The 13,537-nt window shown below is 43.4% G+C and overlaps 1 protein-coding gene across 1 annotated transcript; it reads right to left on the bottom strand.

Moving 5' to 3' along the window:
* Positions 1-5,016: 5,016 nt before the first annotated feature.
* On the bottom strand, positions 5,017-13,052 carry LOC122753052 (antigen peptide transporter 2-like). Its single transcript, XM_044000137.1, has 11 exons — positions 12,551-13,052; positions 12,333-12,447; positions 9,800-9,930; positions 9,326-9,531; positions 8,874-9,071; positions 8,497-8,625; positions 7,099-7,287; positions 6,673-6,846; positions 6,334-6,493; positions 5,779-5,915; positions 5,017-5,193 (listed from the first exon to the last, which is right to left on the bottom strand). The coding sequence occupies exons 1-11, from the start codon at positions 13,050-13,052 to the stop codon at positions 5,017-5,019; spliced, it is 2,118 nt and encodes a 705-aa protein (XP_043856072.1).
* Between the last annotated feature and the right edge of the window lie 485 nt (positions 13,053-13,537).

The raw sequence follows: 13,537 nt of genomic DNA on the forward strand, positions 1-13,537 counted from the left end.
TACAAACTTTGCTTGACTGGCTAGCAACCAGGGAATCATTTTTTGTTCTATACCTGTTCTGTACCTGTTGTATTCCTAGACCAGCAATATTTGGAGGGCAAGATAGACAAAATTCTAGTCCAATACTTCACTTGAAGACAGGGGAAAAGAAAGCCCAATCTCTAGGCCCTTCTCATCCCCTCCATGTAGGAATCAATCTCCCTAGGAGAAGGAAGGACCACACTCCAGAAATATCTGCCATGGTACCCACCTGCAAGTAGAATTTAGAAAACCAATGTAGGCATCATACTTATCTTCCATGAGTACATATGTATTATCTTATGTCTGCCTAAGATTTAAAGTAAAATTATGACCATATATTCCCAGACATCAGAAGGTTGTTCTGATATGTAATTCATTTCCCATATGAGACCCCTTGTATTTGGAGTCAACCCTTATATTCTCTGATTAACCCTCTATTGTATACTCCACAGTGACTTTGCAAACCTCTTCTCAAAGCATTCATACCACCACTATTCTTTCTCAACAGAGTGAGAGAAATAAAATAGTGTAACATAAGAAAAATGCTGTTATCTCAGAAAAAAAATGAGACGGAGGGAATCTGGAAAGAAAGGAGAATTGCAGAAAGGGGACTCAAGGTCAATTGTAGTAGATTACAGAAGGGGTCCTTAAGCACAGTAGTTTAGTTAGGTTAGTGTGCCAAAGGTTAAGGCTACTTTGTACTGTGCTTGCTTAATTAGTTTATACATATTAACTGACACACCCCTGGGAAGGGAGATGACTCATTTTAATGCACATGTGATGTATGTAACAGGAGGGGTGGGGGGGAACAAGTTAAGGGGAAAAATTTAGAGACATTTCAGGAAAATTGTTCACTCCTAGTACTCAGCCAATTGGAATGGAGGGGAGGGAACTTTGAGTTAGGATTGGAGATAAAAAGAGTTTTGCTGTGGCAAAAGTACAATACTCCATTATAGAGTGTGCCCATTCTTGCAAGAATGTAATAAAGTCTTCATATATTCACCAAAAAGGAAAGTCCAGAATTTTATTTCTCACATAGAGGAGTCACTTCATACTTTACTGAACAAACTGCAGTCATTTACTGTATGTTCCCTATCCTCCCAAATTCAGCACTTCCAATAACTTCAGTAGCATCCTCTTCTCTCCTCCTTTACTCAGTTCTTGGAACAAGAGGTAGCCTGTCTCCTTGCCAATTCTACTTCTTTTACTTGTGCCTTTGATCCTGGAAAGTTTGCCAAGTCAGTCATTCCTGTGCCCTCCCTAATTGTCAGCCTTTCTTCATCTGCTATTTTGCTGTATATACACATTTCCTTTAAAAATCTTCATTTGAGGGGCAGCTAGGTGGCATAGTGGCTAAACCGCTGGATTCAAGAGGACTTGAGTTCAAATACAACCTGTGTGACCCTGGGCAAGTCACTTAACCCTCATTGCCCTGAAAAAAAAATCTTCACTTGACCTTGTCCTCAAACTAGTCTTGTTTCTCCTCAGCCCGCACCCTGTCACATTTAAATTCATAGAAAATTTTGTCTACTGTTGACACAGCATAAGCAAGCATTTGCAAAGAAAGGCAAATTAATGTTTTAGAAAATACTGAAGACACCTATCAATACCTACCAGCAAGAAGGAAAGAAGACCTGTAAAATATCACTGCATATAGTTTAAATGCCAATAGACAAAGGAACAGTGAACAAGGAATAAATGGAAATACTCAGACTATCTTGATGGGCATGATGTGCTGGATAAAGGTTGTACTAATTGGACAGGACACCCGAAAAACAAATCTTGAGGCAGTCAGAAAGCTAATCGGACAAGGCCAGTTGATACAGAGTAGAGTTTCTCTCCTCTTTCATTTTTCATCCCTTTAATATTTTGTAATATTACTCAACAGAAGGAGTACTCTAAGGCCACAGATGACCACCTTATTTCTAAATGCAATAATGTTTTCTCAGTCATCATCCTTCTTGACCTTTCTGCATTATTTGACACTACTGACCAACCCTCCTTTGAGATGTTTTCTCTTCACTGAGTTTTCACTACCCTTTTTTATTTCTTGGTCATAATTCTCTTCCATCCTATGAAATTGGCCCTTTTCAGTTTCTTTTGTAAGTTCATCACTCATGTCCCAGATACTTTGCATAGGCATATCCCAAGGGCTTGATCCTTGGCCCTCTCCTCTTCTCACTATATTTTCTTCCTTGATCTCAACAGCTTCAATGAAATCATTTATTATCTCTATGCATGTGACTCCCAAATTGACATATCCAGCTCTCCTGAGCCCCAGTCATGCATCTCCAATTACCTATTTTATATCTCTACTTGGTTGCCCTGTAGACATATCAAACTCAACATCGCCAAAACAAAACCCATTATCTTTCCTTCTGAACCCTCCTTCTCCTCCTTCTGACTCCCTGATTTCTGTTGAAGCTAGAACTATTCTTCAAATCACTCAGGTTTGATGCCTAGGTGTAATCTTTGTCTCTTCTCACACATTATTTCTCTCTCTTCACACCATAATTGTCCTAGTCTAAGCCCTCATCCTCTCATATCTGGACTATTTCAATAGCCTTCGAATCAATTGGTCTCCCTGTCTGCTCCTTGTCCAAGTCATCTGTCATGTAGCTGCCTTTTTAAAATGGCATTAATAAAGTGCTGTCTGACTATGACACTCCTCTAGTCAAGAAAGTTCAGTGGCTCCCCATTAGTTTTAGATCAAAATATGAACTCTTTTTAACACTTGAAGCATTTCACAATCAATAGCCATCCTATTTATCTAGGGTAATTACAAAGTACTTTGTCTCATGTATTCTATATGAAAAATCAAACTGGTCCTTTCTATTTTTATACTGCTGGTTGCTGTCCATAGCATTTAGATAATGTTCTACATCCTGTCTTCGCACTTTTGCACAGTTTGTCTTCCATGTTAGGAATGTTCTCACTTCTCACATCCAGCTTTGGGTATCCCCATTTTGCTTCAAGGCCCAGTTCAAGTGCCACCTCCTTCAAGGGCCTTTTCCAGTTTCCCCAGTAGTTAGTCTTCTCCATATAGTGCATATTTATTTTTTTAATATATCCTATATTTACTTATCTGTGAAGATGCTATATCCCCCTATTAGAATGTAAGTTCTTGAAAACAGCAGCAGCTTCACTTCTGTATTTATATCCCGAATGTCTAACATATCTGTTACAAAGAAAACATTTAATAAGTGCTTATTGGTTGGTTAATTGGTTAATTTGTGTGTCTGATACTCAAGAGAACAAGGATATTGAGGGTTTTCATAAAGTTGCAGACAATTTGGAAAGAAACAAGTTACTTTCCAGAGGACATAAGAGGCTGCATAAGGCATGGTCCATTTTAGGGAGATTTTCTAAACTACAATCAGACTCTAACATACCTGCAAAATTAATATTGGGGTGAATACTTGGAATCTGAGCCATATATTCCACGACCACCAAAGATGAAAAGATAGATTTGAAGCTTAAGGGTGATCCTACTGAGGAATGGCTTTCTGAAGCTATTGAAAGAAGCAGGATGATATAACAGATACAGAACTATTAATTTATAATATATATTATTCTATTATATTTTCTTTCCTTACCCCCACTGGCACCAGGTACCTTCCAGAGTAGCAAATCAGGCTTTAGATACCCTGAGGACTGGGGGTGGAGAGAATGGCTGTTTCCTCCTAGAAAAAATCAAAAGACTACTACTCTCTTCCCCTTAGTCCTCCAATGGCCCATTTCCTTGTGGATTGGGGAAGTGATCCAGGTTCTGGAGAAAGGGGCAGGGCCTCTCTCTATCACCTGGACCTCAGAGGAGAAGGGGGAGGGATTGACTATCATCCCATCTTCCCCCAGCAGCATTCATGCATGGTCCTACCATCTTTCTACCTACTCACCTATGAAACCCTTTTCCCCTCCTACCTCTAATCACCCTCACCCCTATCTGGCTCAGTCCTAGCATTCCCTGTTGTCCTCCTTTTCTGCTATGTCCTCTAGAATATGACCTTATTCATTCTATTTTTCCAAAATAACAAGCTTTTTCTCTCCCATGTCCTCTCAAAAAGAAAAAAAAAAAAAACTTCATCTTAGATCTCTTCTCACATTCATTCCGTCTTCTTCAGGTACTCCCTGAGACTTAGCTTTTTACTAAAAGACATCATTTGGTGCTCTCTTCAAGGCTGGTTACTGTTTCTCTTATAGTTCCTAACACCAAGGGCCACAGTCAGATCTCCCTCTGCTACTGTCACTCAGTAACCCCCTCTCCTTTAAAGTTTACTCTAAGGGGCAGCTAGGTGGCGCAGTAGATAGAGCACTGGCCCTGGAGTCAGGAGTACCTAAGTTCAAATCCGGCCTCAGACACTTAACACTTACTAGCTGTGTGACCCTGGGCAAGTCACTTAACCCCAATTGCCTCACTAAAAAAAAAGAAAAAAAAAGTTTACTCTACCCTGCCCAGATTCTTGGTGCTGCCATCTATGGCTCAGTAGAGCACTCTCCCTCTTCCCCAATAAGATCATAGTCTTCTCCATCCTAGCCCCTGACTCCAGTTCTAAACCTTCTTTACTAGAATGACTTCGATAACAAGACTAACTTGGTCTCACACAGGAGTGTCATATCTCAGAATGAGGTTCCAACCACACTGAATTTTTGCCCCCACCCATATCCTGCTCTGTCATTTGCTATTGTAGTGACTTCCTCATAACATGACTATCCTCAAACAAAATGACTTATTGACTGGCATGCCCACACATATGGCTGTGCAGGATGCTGGATAGAAACAAAAACATCATAGTCTCTGGGAAGGGACACTGTGGGTACTTCTTGTACAGAATCCCATTATCTCTGTAGATATAAAAGCTATTGTACAGGAGCCCAGTCTTGAAGAGAGGAAGGGGGAACTCAGAACAAGGTTTGCCCTGAATCCTCAAGACCCTGACCCAAATCCAAATTTCATAGAAAAATGTCCCCCTTTCCTCCATGGATTCAGTCTTCAAGCTAATGCTGCACCAGGTGGTGATAAAGGCCTCTCTGAGACAGGAGCTCAGTGTGGGTCCCCTGCTCCACCAGCTTCCCCTGCTTCAGCACTAGGATGTGGTCAGCAGCCTTCACGGTCTGTAGGCGGTGTGCAATCATCAGCACTGTCCGACCCCCCTGCAGTATCCTCTCCAGAATCTGGGGGGGTGAGGAGACACAGGGTATTAGAGAAACAAATACAGGACGCTCCATTCCTACACCAGCACTGCTTACTGTACAAAAGGTGATTAGGGAAATGTGGTACATCAGTGGCTAGGGTGGGGTGTGAAAGGAAGAGTGATGGAACCACAGACACCTACCAGCATCTCCAGTCTCCAATACCTACTCTCTTGCTCCATCAATTGGGAAGTAGAATTCTGAGAGGAGATACACACACACAATTTCCCCACTATCCCCTCAATTCCCAGGGTCCATGCTCATACCAAATCCTAGAGAGACCTCTCCCAGACATGTTTTCCCCTATCTCCCTTGACCCACACAGCCTCTGTCAGCTATGCCCTACCCTCATCTACCTGTAGAGTTCTCTCTCTTTCATTTTGTTTTGTTTTGGGGTTTTTGCGTGGCAGTGGGGGTTAAGTGACTTGCTGAGGTCACACAGCTAGTAAGTGTCAAGTGTCTGAGGCTGGATTTGAACTCAGGAACTCCTGAATCTAGGGCCGGTGCTTTATCCACTGCGCCACCTAGCCGCCCCCAAGTTCTCTCTCTTTAGCAGCTTTCCCTTACCTTCTGCTCACACTTGGTGTCCAGGGCACTGGTTGCCTCATCCAGGATGAGGACACGGGGATTCCGTACCAGGGCCCGAGCAACGGCCAGACACTGCTTCTGTCCTGCAGACAACTGGCTCCCCTTCTCTCCAACATCTGAAGAGACAGAAAATTTATCTTTCCTCAGAGGCAAAGCCCTATGAACACTCCATGTATAGGAAACACCATTCTGCCTCCAGTTGTACCCTCCACCATTTTCCATCAGATCAGATTAAGAGTCATGAGGGTGGGTGCCCAATGGTGACAACCAGAGAGAAGTGGCATAGCTCCTACGTTCCACACAAATGACATAACCTCAAAAAAATTAATTAATTTTAAAAAATGACATAGCATCCCAGGTAAAAAGGCTAGAGGAGCAGATCCAAAATGCTTTTTTTGTACTGTTGAGAAGATCCAATGAGGAAAGACAGGGAACAAGACCAGCCATAGCGTTAGTGTACCCAAGAATAGGCAAGTTCTCTTTTGAATATCATGATGAAACTCATGGTCAAAATCTTACAACTTGATAAGGTACCTGTGTCCAGCCCATGCTCCAGACTGGCAATGAATCCATCAGCATGGGCTGCCTGGGCAGCAGCTCTCACTTCATCATCCCCACAGCTCTGCAGCCCATAGGCAATGTTGTCCCTCACTGACCCTGAAAACAGCACAGGCTCCTGCCCAACCACAGACACCTGGATGGGCCGAGGAAAATGGGTGAGCTCACCAGGATAGGGATCCAAGGAACCTTCCCCTTCTCCATATGTCTTCACGGGCGAGGGGAAATTTCTCTCTTCCCCAGCCTGGCTCCACTCCTATTTCCCTTCTCCCAATTGTTCTCTCCCCAGCTTCAAGTCCCTCTCCTCTTCGTCACCTGTGAATGCAGGTACTGGTGCTGATACTGAGGCAGGGGCTTCCCATCCAGTAGCACCTGGCCCCTTGTGGGCTGGTATAGATTCTGCAGCAATGCAGCCACTGAGCTCTTCCCAGCCCCATTGGGGCCTACTAGGGCTGTCACCTTCCCAGGGTGCAGAGTGAATGTCACTTCCTGAAAGAGTAAGGGTATAGTAGAGGAGAGAAGTGGAGAAGAGTCAATGAGAGAACAACATAAACCCTGCCTTCTTTCTTTTCTTCCTCTTCCAATCAAGATCATCTATAGCAAACCCCCTCTGTTATTTAGTAAAAGGCATGATGAAAGTGAGAGGCTTATCCCTACCATGCCTTTTTAGATGCAATAAAGCTGAGGACTATGAGGCTAAATGCTTGAGTACCCAGAGGCAAAGACCTCAATATCAGATACCTTGAGAACAAGATTTTGGGGGCTAGTAGGATAGGCAAAAGAGACATCTTGGAATTCCACAAGGCCCTGCAGAGTAGAAGGAGCAAGCATTCCAGGTGGGGGCATCTGTGGCTCACGGTCCAGGTATTGGAACACCTTCTCTGCAGCTCCAACTTTGCTCACCATGTCTCCAAAGACATAGACTAGGATCTGAGAAAATGTGAAAGGAACAAGTTAAGAAATCAGAGCTCAGGGTCAAATAGAACATAGAGAAATAATTCTTTCTTTTCCATGAATGTGGAATCAGGTTTCTAAACAATGAACCTTCCAACTCCTAGCACTGTGTCCTACCTGTACTATAGCCTTGAACATATTAGAACTGAACAGCTAGTGGGAAAATTGGAACACTAATCCATTGTTGGTGGAGCTGTGAAATGATCCAACCATTCTGGAGAGCAATTTGGAATTACGCCCAAAGGGAAATAAAGCTGTGCATACCCCTTGACCCAGCAATACCACTTTTGGGTCTTTTTCCCAAAGAAATCATGGAAAGGGGAAAGGGACCCACATGTACAAAAATATTTATAGCTGCTCTTTACGTGGTGGCAAGGAATTGGAAGTTGAGGGGGTGCCCATCAATTGGGGAATGGCTGGACAAGTTGTGGTATATGAATACAATGGAATACTATTGTGCTGTAAGAAATGATGAGCAGGAGGAGTTCAGAGAAACCTGGAGGGTCTTATGTGAGCTGATGATGAGTGAGATGAGCAGAACCAGAAGAACTTTGTACACAGTATCATCAACATTGAGTGTTGCTCTACTGTGATGGACTATATTCTTCTCACCAATGCAATGGTACAGAAGAGTTCCAGGGAACTCGTGATAGAAGAGGATCTCCAAATCCAAGAAAAAAAAAAAGAACTGTGGAGTATAGATGCTGAATGAACCATACTATTTCTTTTGTTTTTGATGCTGTTGTTTTTTTCTATTTTGAGATTTTTCATCATTGCTCTGATTTTTTCTCTTATAACATGACTAATTCAGAAATAGGATTAATGTTATTATGTGTGTATATATATATATATATATATATATATATATATAAAACCTATATCAGATTACCTGCTGTCTAGGGGAGGGGGGAGGGAGGGGAGGGAGGGAGAAAAATCTGAAATTGTAAAGCTTGTATAAACAAAAGTTGAGAACTATCTTTACATGTAACGGAAAAAAATAAAATACTTTATTAAAAAAAAAGAACTGAACAGCTAGAAACAAAGACTGAAATACAGATAAACTCAAAATCTTATTTTAAAAATGAATGTTGAAAACTATCTTTACATGTAATTGAAAAAATACTATTTACCAAAACATAAAAAGAAATAGAAAGACAAGAGAGAGCAATGATCATTTTCCTTTACCTTCACACGTCTCCCAACATCCTCCTGATAAAGGAGGAAGGAGAGGAGGCCCCCCCTGGTGAGCTCTCCAGCCAGAATCTGCCTTAGTCCACAGTTTAATATCAATACCTGCATCCCTAGCTGAAGTCCCTAAAAGAGAAAGAGAAAGCAGGATGAGGATAAGATATGTCACCTCACCAAGGGGCCCATCTCCAAACCTCATTCCTATCCTCCTGATTGCAGGCAACACTGATTCTCTGAGACCAAAAAGGGCATGCTAGCATTGGGACTAGAAGGGGCAGGGTCAAATATAAGAGATCAAAGTATGAAAACAGCATCACCTAGAGATGCACTTACTCATCTTGTGTCCCCTTGGCCATATCCCATTCCAGGCTCACCCGTCTGAAGAGCAGATACACTCTGTGTTCCCTGTTCTGGAGCCACTGTAGTTTCTGTCTCTGTTCCAAGGCCTCCTCGTAGCGATGGGCCTCATCCTCCTCTGCCCCAAAACTCCTCACAGTTCTCAAGCTTCCCACTGCCTCCTGCACCACCTGTCTAGCCATTGCCACTGTATCTTGTATCCTACGGAGCCCTGCCTGGGGAGAAGATATCAGAGGGAAGGTAAGTGAGGAGGGGGACTAAGAGAAATCTAGTATCCCATCTCCCATACTGAAGCTATCATTCTCAGCTCAGGTTCCAGCATGCACTTATTTGTTCTCTCTCTCTCTCTCTCTCTCTCTCTCTCTTTCCCTCCCCATTTTTTCTTCCATCTTTTTCCTCCATGATGCAGCCCATCCCATCGGCATCAGTCCATGCCTTTCCCCTAAACCCTGTTCCTATCCACACATACCTGATGTCGGGCATTATAGACCTTCTCAGCAGCCATTATGAGGGGTATCTCAAGCAGAGAAAGAACAGTGAGCCAAGGTGAGAGGTTGAGCATGAAGCTGTATAGCCCTATGACCTTTATCAAGCTCTGAATAAACACATTGGTACTACCAGGGAGCCAGCGACTCATCAGAATAGTGTCAGAGTTCAGGCGTGAGTTTAACTCCCCTGGAAAAAAGAGGAGAAAGGACTAGGCTATGTGGATTATGCACAACCAGAAATCACAGATGAGGCAACTCATCATCAGGATCATCAAAAACTCAGACCTGCCTCTAGGCCCCTACTATGGGGAGAGAGAAGAGGTCTGTCTCTACCACCCACTCTGATGTGAACCCAGCTGTGCAGCTATGAAAGAAAAAAAAGGAATAAGTCGTGAAAGGGGCCCCAAGGGTCAGGAAGGCCAAAAGGAACCAAAGTTCTAGGCTTTGCACCCTACCTGTCTTGGTCTCCTGGAAGAAGCTGAGGTCCTGGTGCAGTAGGGAGGATAAGAGCAGACGCCGAGTGCGAAGGTTGATTCGAGAGAGGATAATGGTGAAGAGGCCTCCTCGAAAACCTGCAGATAATAAGCTGTGGGGATGAGAAAGACAGAGACATGAGGAAGAATACAGGTGGGAAAGAGATAGAATGGGGACTCACGGGAAGAATGAATGAGGAAGAGGAGAAAATCAGTGGAGGAGGAAAGATAAAGATGAGGGAAAGACAGGGAGAGTACCCAGGAGAGGGAAACAAATGGAGGAAATGCCACCAGAAAGAATATTCACTTAGGATATGTGCAAAAGGAGGAGGGACATGACATGAGAAACCTGAAGAGGAGGAGGAGGACATGTAATTCAAATGTTCAACCTTTTATTGAGAACCAGCTGAACTCAGCTATCTACTACAGGATATCAGCACTATAAGAGAAGTGAAATGTATGGGTTCTGAGATAGCCCCATCAGTAAAGAATGAAGACTCTGCCACTTCCACCTGATCTGACTCTATCTTGTCTAGATTCCTAATCTCTGTCTCAGTACCCCTGGCTCTGCCTGAGTTCTAGAGCTAATTTGGTCACTGCCACCATGCCCCTAGTGATCCCTCTTGATCTTTTTTTTTTTTTTTTAGTGAGTCAATTGGGGTTAAGTGACTTGCCCAGGGCCACACAGCTAGTAAGTGTTAAGTGTCTGAGGTCGGATTTGAACTCAGGTACTCCTGACTCCAGGGCTGGTGCTCTATCCACTGTGCCACCTAGCTGCCCCGATCCCTCTTAATCTTAACAGAAGAAACCCATTTTCATTTTAGCTTTTCCAAGATGAGAGTGGAGATTTTCAGAATAATTTACTAAAACACTAAAAGAAAATGAAATAATAAGAAATAATCTAGAAAGTCGATTAAAATTTTTTAAATGTTTCTGAAAAATTACAGGAAGTAAAATAAATCTGCATAAAACATTTGCATATAATACCAATAAAACTGAATGGTAAGAGAAAGAATAATTGCATTTAAAATAACTGAAAAATGCATAAAATCTCTGGGAATTTACTCACCAAGATTCACACAAGAACACTATAATGAAAACTATAAACTACTTATTGCAAAAATAAATACTGGGGCAGCTAGGTGGCACAGTGGGTAGAGCACTGGCCCTGGAGTCAGGAGGACCTGAGTTCAAATCCGGCCTTAGACACTTAACACTTACTAGCTGTGTGACCCTGGGCAAGTCACTTAACCCCAATTGCCTCACTAAAAAAATTTTAAAATAATAAAAAATACTGACCAAAATAATTGGAAAAATATTAATTGCTCATAAGTAGGATGAGTCAATATAATAAAAATGGCAATGCTACTTAAGTTAATTTCTTCAGTGCCACACAAATCAAACCACTAATTCAGTGCCACACAAATCAAACTACTAATTCAGTGCCCTACAAATAAAACTACTAAAGGATTGTTTTATAGAACTAGAAAAATAATAACAAATTTCATAGAGGTTTAAAAAAAGGTAAAGAATTTCATAGGCAAAAATGAAGAAAACACTGAGAACCAAAAGGGCCTAGCAATACTATGCTGAATGGAACCACACTGTAGGATGGATTTTAACCCTGTGGATCACAGGAACCACTAATGGTAATAATATGATAAAAATAATGGTTTGAGGGAAGGTGAATCTGGAAGTGGAATGTGGGATCTATTAAAGGAGATTGCTATCAAGAAAATAGGAGATGTAAAAAAAAAACTAAAAAAAAAAGAAAATAGGAGATGTGAAGAAATCTAGGAATAAGATAATGAAGGCCTTTAGTAGGTATATAAGTATATATAGGTAATGGGGAAAAAAGAGAACGTGGAAATGAGAATCATTTTAAAGAAAAAAATGAGAAAACTAGGTGGCTGTTGGAAGTGAGGGAATAATAATGGAAATTCTTTAAGAAGGTGGTATGAAGAGTCCCTGAGAAGTGTAGGCTGAAATGACATCAAGATGAAGAGGAAGTATGTCCCTCAAAATGTATGTTCTTCATTTATAGGAGCTTCATTTGCACTTGTATACCTCTGAATTTGTGCTGTGCACACAGAAAGTGCTTAATAAATACTCTTAAGTGAGTCAATGATTTAATGGAATAAATGCAACCCAATGATGGTATCTATAATTCCCTTCTTCCCCTGAGATTGGTTGCTTCTTGAGTTTGGGGTCCACAGGGTCAGAGTTGGAGCAACCAAAAAGTAGGAATCAAGCTTCCCTTTCTATATTCCCAGGCCTATCTTATTGGAGAGAAGAGTTTTCTACCCTTGGGGAAGGCAGACCCCTGAATCTGGAGACAGCTGGCCAATGAGTACACAAAGGGTTTGGGTGATAAGAACCCTCAGAGCATCACTGAATTTCAGAATCTTTATCAACCCTTATCATTTCACTGAAAAGGAAATTGAGTCCCAGAGATATAAAATGACTGTCTCAAGGTCATACACAGTAAGTGACAGAGCCCCACCAAATCACTGACCTTCCAAGGGAGAAGAGGCACATGAAGAACATGGCAGTGGCAAAGGCATCAGGGTCAAAGTCTGTCCCCAGGAGGTCAATCACTACACCAAAGTAGTGAGGGATGAACATCTCACCTGGGGTTGGGGCATGAGCAGTGTGGGTTGGGGGCAACATCAAGGACCCTTTTCCATGTCCTCAGACCCGTGCCCCGCCCCCACTCCCACCTCCTCCATTCACCTAGGACTGCAGCAGCCAAGAAGAAGAAAGCAGGAACAAGGAAGGGGAAGTCAGGCCAGGACAGTCTCAGCAGCCTCCACATCATGGCTCTGTTCTCCTGGCCTTGCTCCTTCTCCTGTGCTGAGGTAGGGGCTTCTGAGGGACTCAGCACCTCCCACACAGCCCAGCCCAGTCCCCCTCCTCCGTAAGCTACCAGCATCCAGGCCCACGGGGCTGAAGCTAGGAGCACAGGGGGGGCATTCAAGGCCCCTGGAACAAGGGCCCTGAGGGACAGGAACAGGGGGGTGCTCAAGCACAAGGTAGGCAATAGTTCCCCCACTTTCCCGAGCCCCCCCAATAAACTCAGAACTCCCCACAGCACCCCCATCCGAAAAGCCCCCTCCAGCCAGAGTCCGGAGAGCCCTGGAGGGAATAGGAGCCCTTCCAGTTCTGGCAACAACCAAAGCAAAATCAGGTCAGTCAGGAGGAGGGGAGCCCAGGACCTCAGGGCAGGGAGCTGCATGTTGAGGCCTGTAAAGGAATAAGGAGAGGTTATGGGAGGCGGTACCTCCAACCAAATCCCACATTCCTCCCCATCTCTGGTCATCACGCTCCGACCCTTCCCGGTCCAGAACTCTATTTCCTCAGGAAATAAGCCTCAGGAGTTGGCGCTGGTTCAGGGGTGTCTCATCTTCCCTCCAATTGGGTGAGGCAAAGAGTCAGAGAATTCCCCTAATATTTGGTGGGGATGGATGGGACGAGGAGATAAAGGAAATGAAGGGCAGGACCCTCTCCTCTCTAAAAAACCTCCAAACGCCGCTTCTTCTCTCGTTCCGCCCATTTCTCCCCCTCCCTGGTGTTGCTCTACTTCGCCCACGGAGCCTGTGACTGTCCAACTCAGGAGAGGTTCGGTGCCGTCGGACCAGAATGGGTCAAAGCTACAGCCCGACGAGGTTCTGCATGGTTCCCCAGCAAGGACTTGCCTATCAGCGGCAAGTTGCAGCTGGG

Source organism: Dromiciops gliroides, chromosome 4 (assembly GCF_019393635.1).
Source record: "Dromiciops gliroides isolate mDroGli1 chromosome 4, mDroGli1.pri, whole genome shotgun sequence".
Taxonomy (NCBI): domain Eukaryota; kingdom Metazoa; phylum Chordata; class Mammalia; order Microbiotheria; family Microbiotheriidae; genus Dromiciops; species Dromiciops gliroides.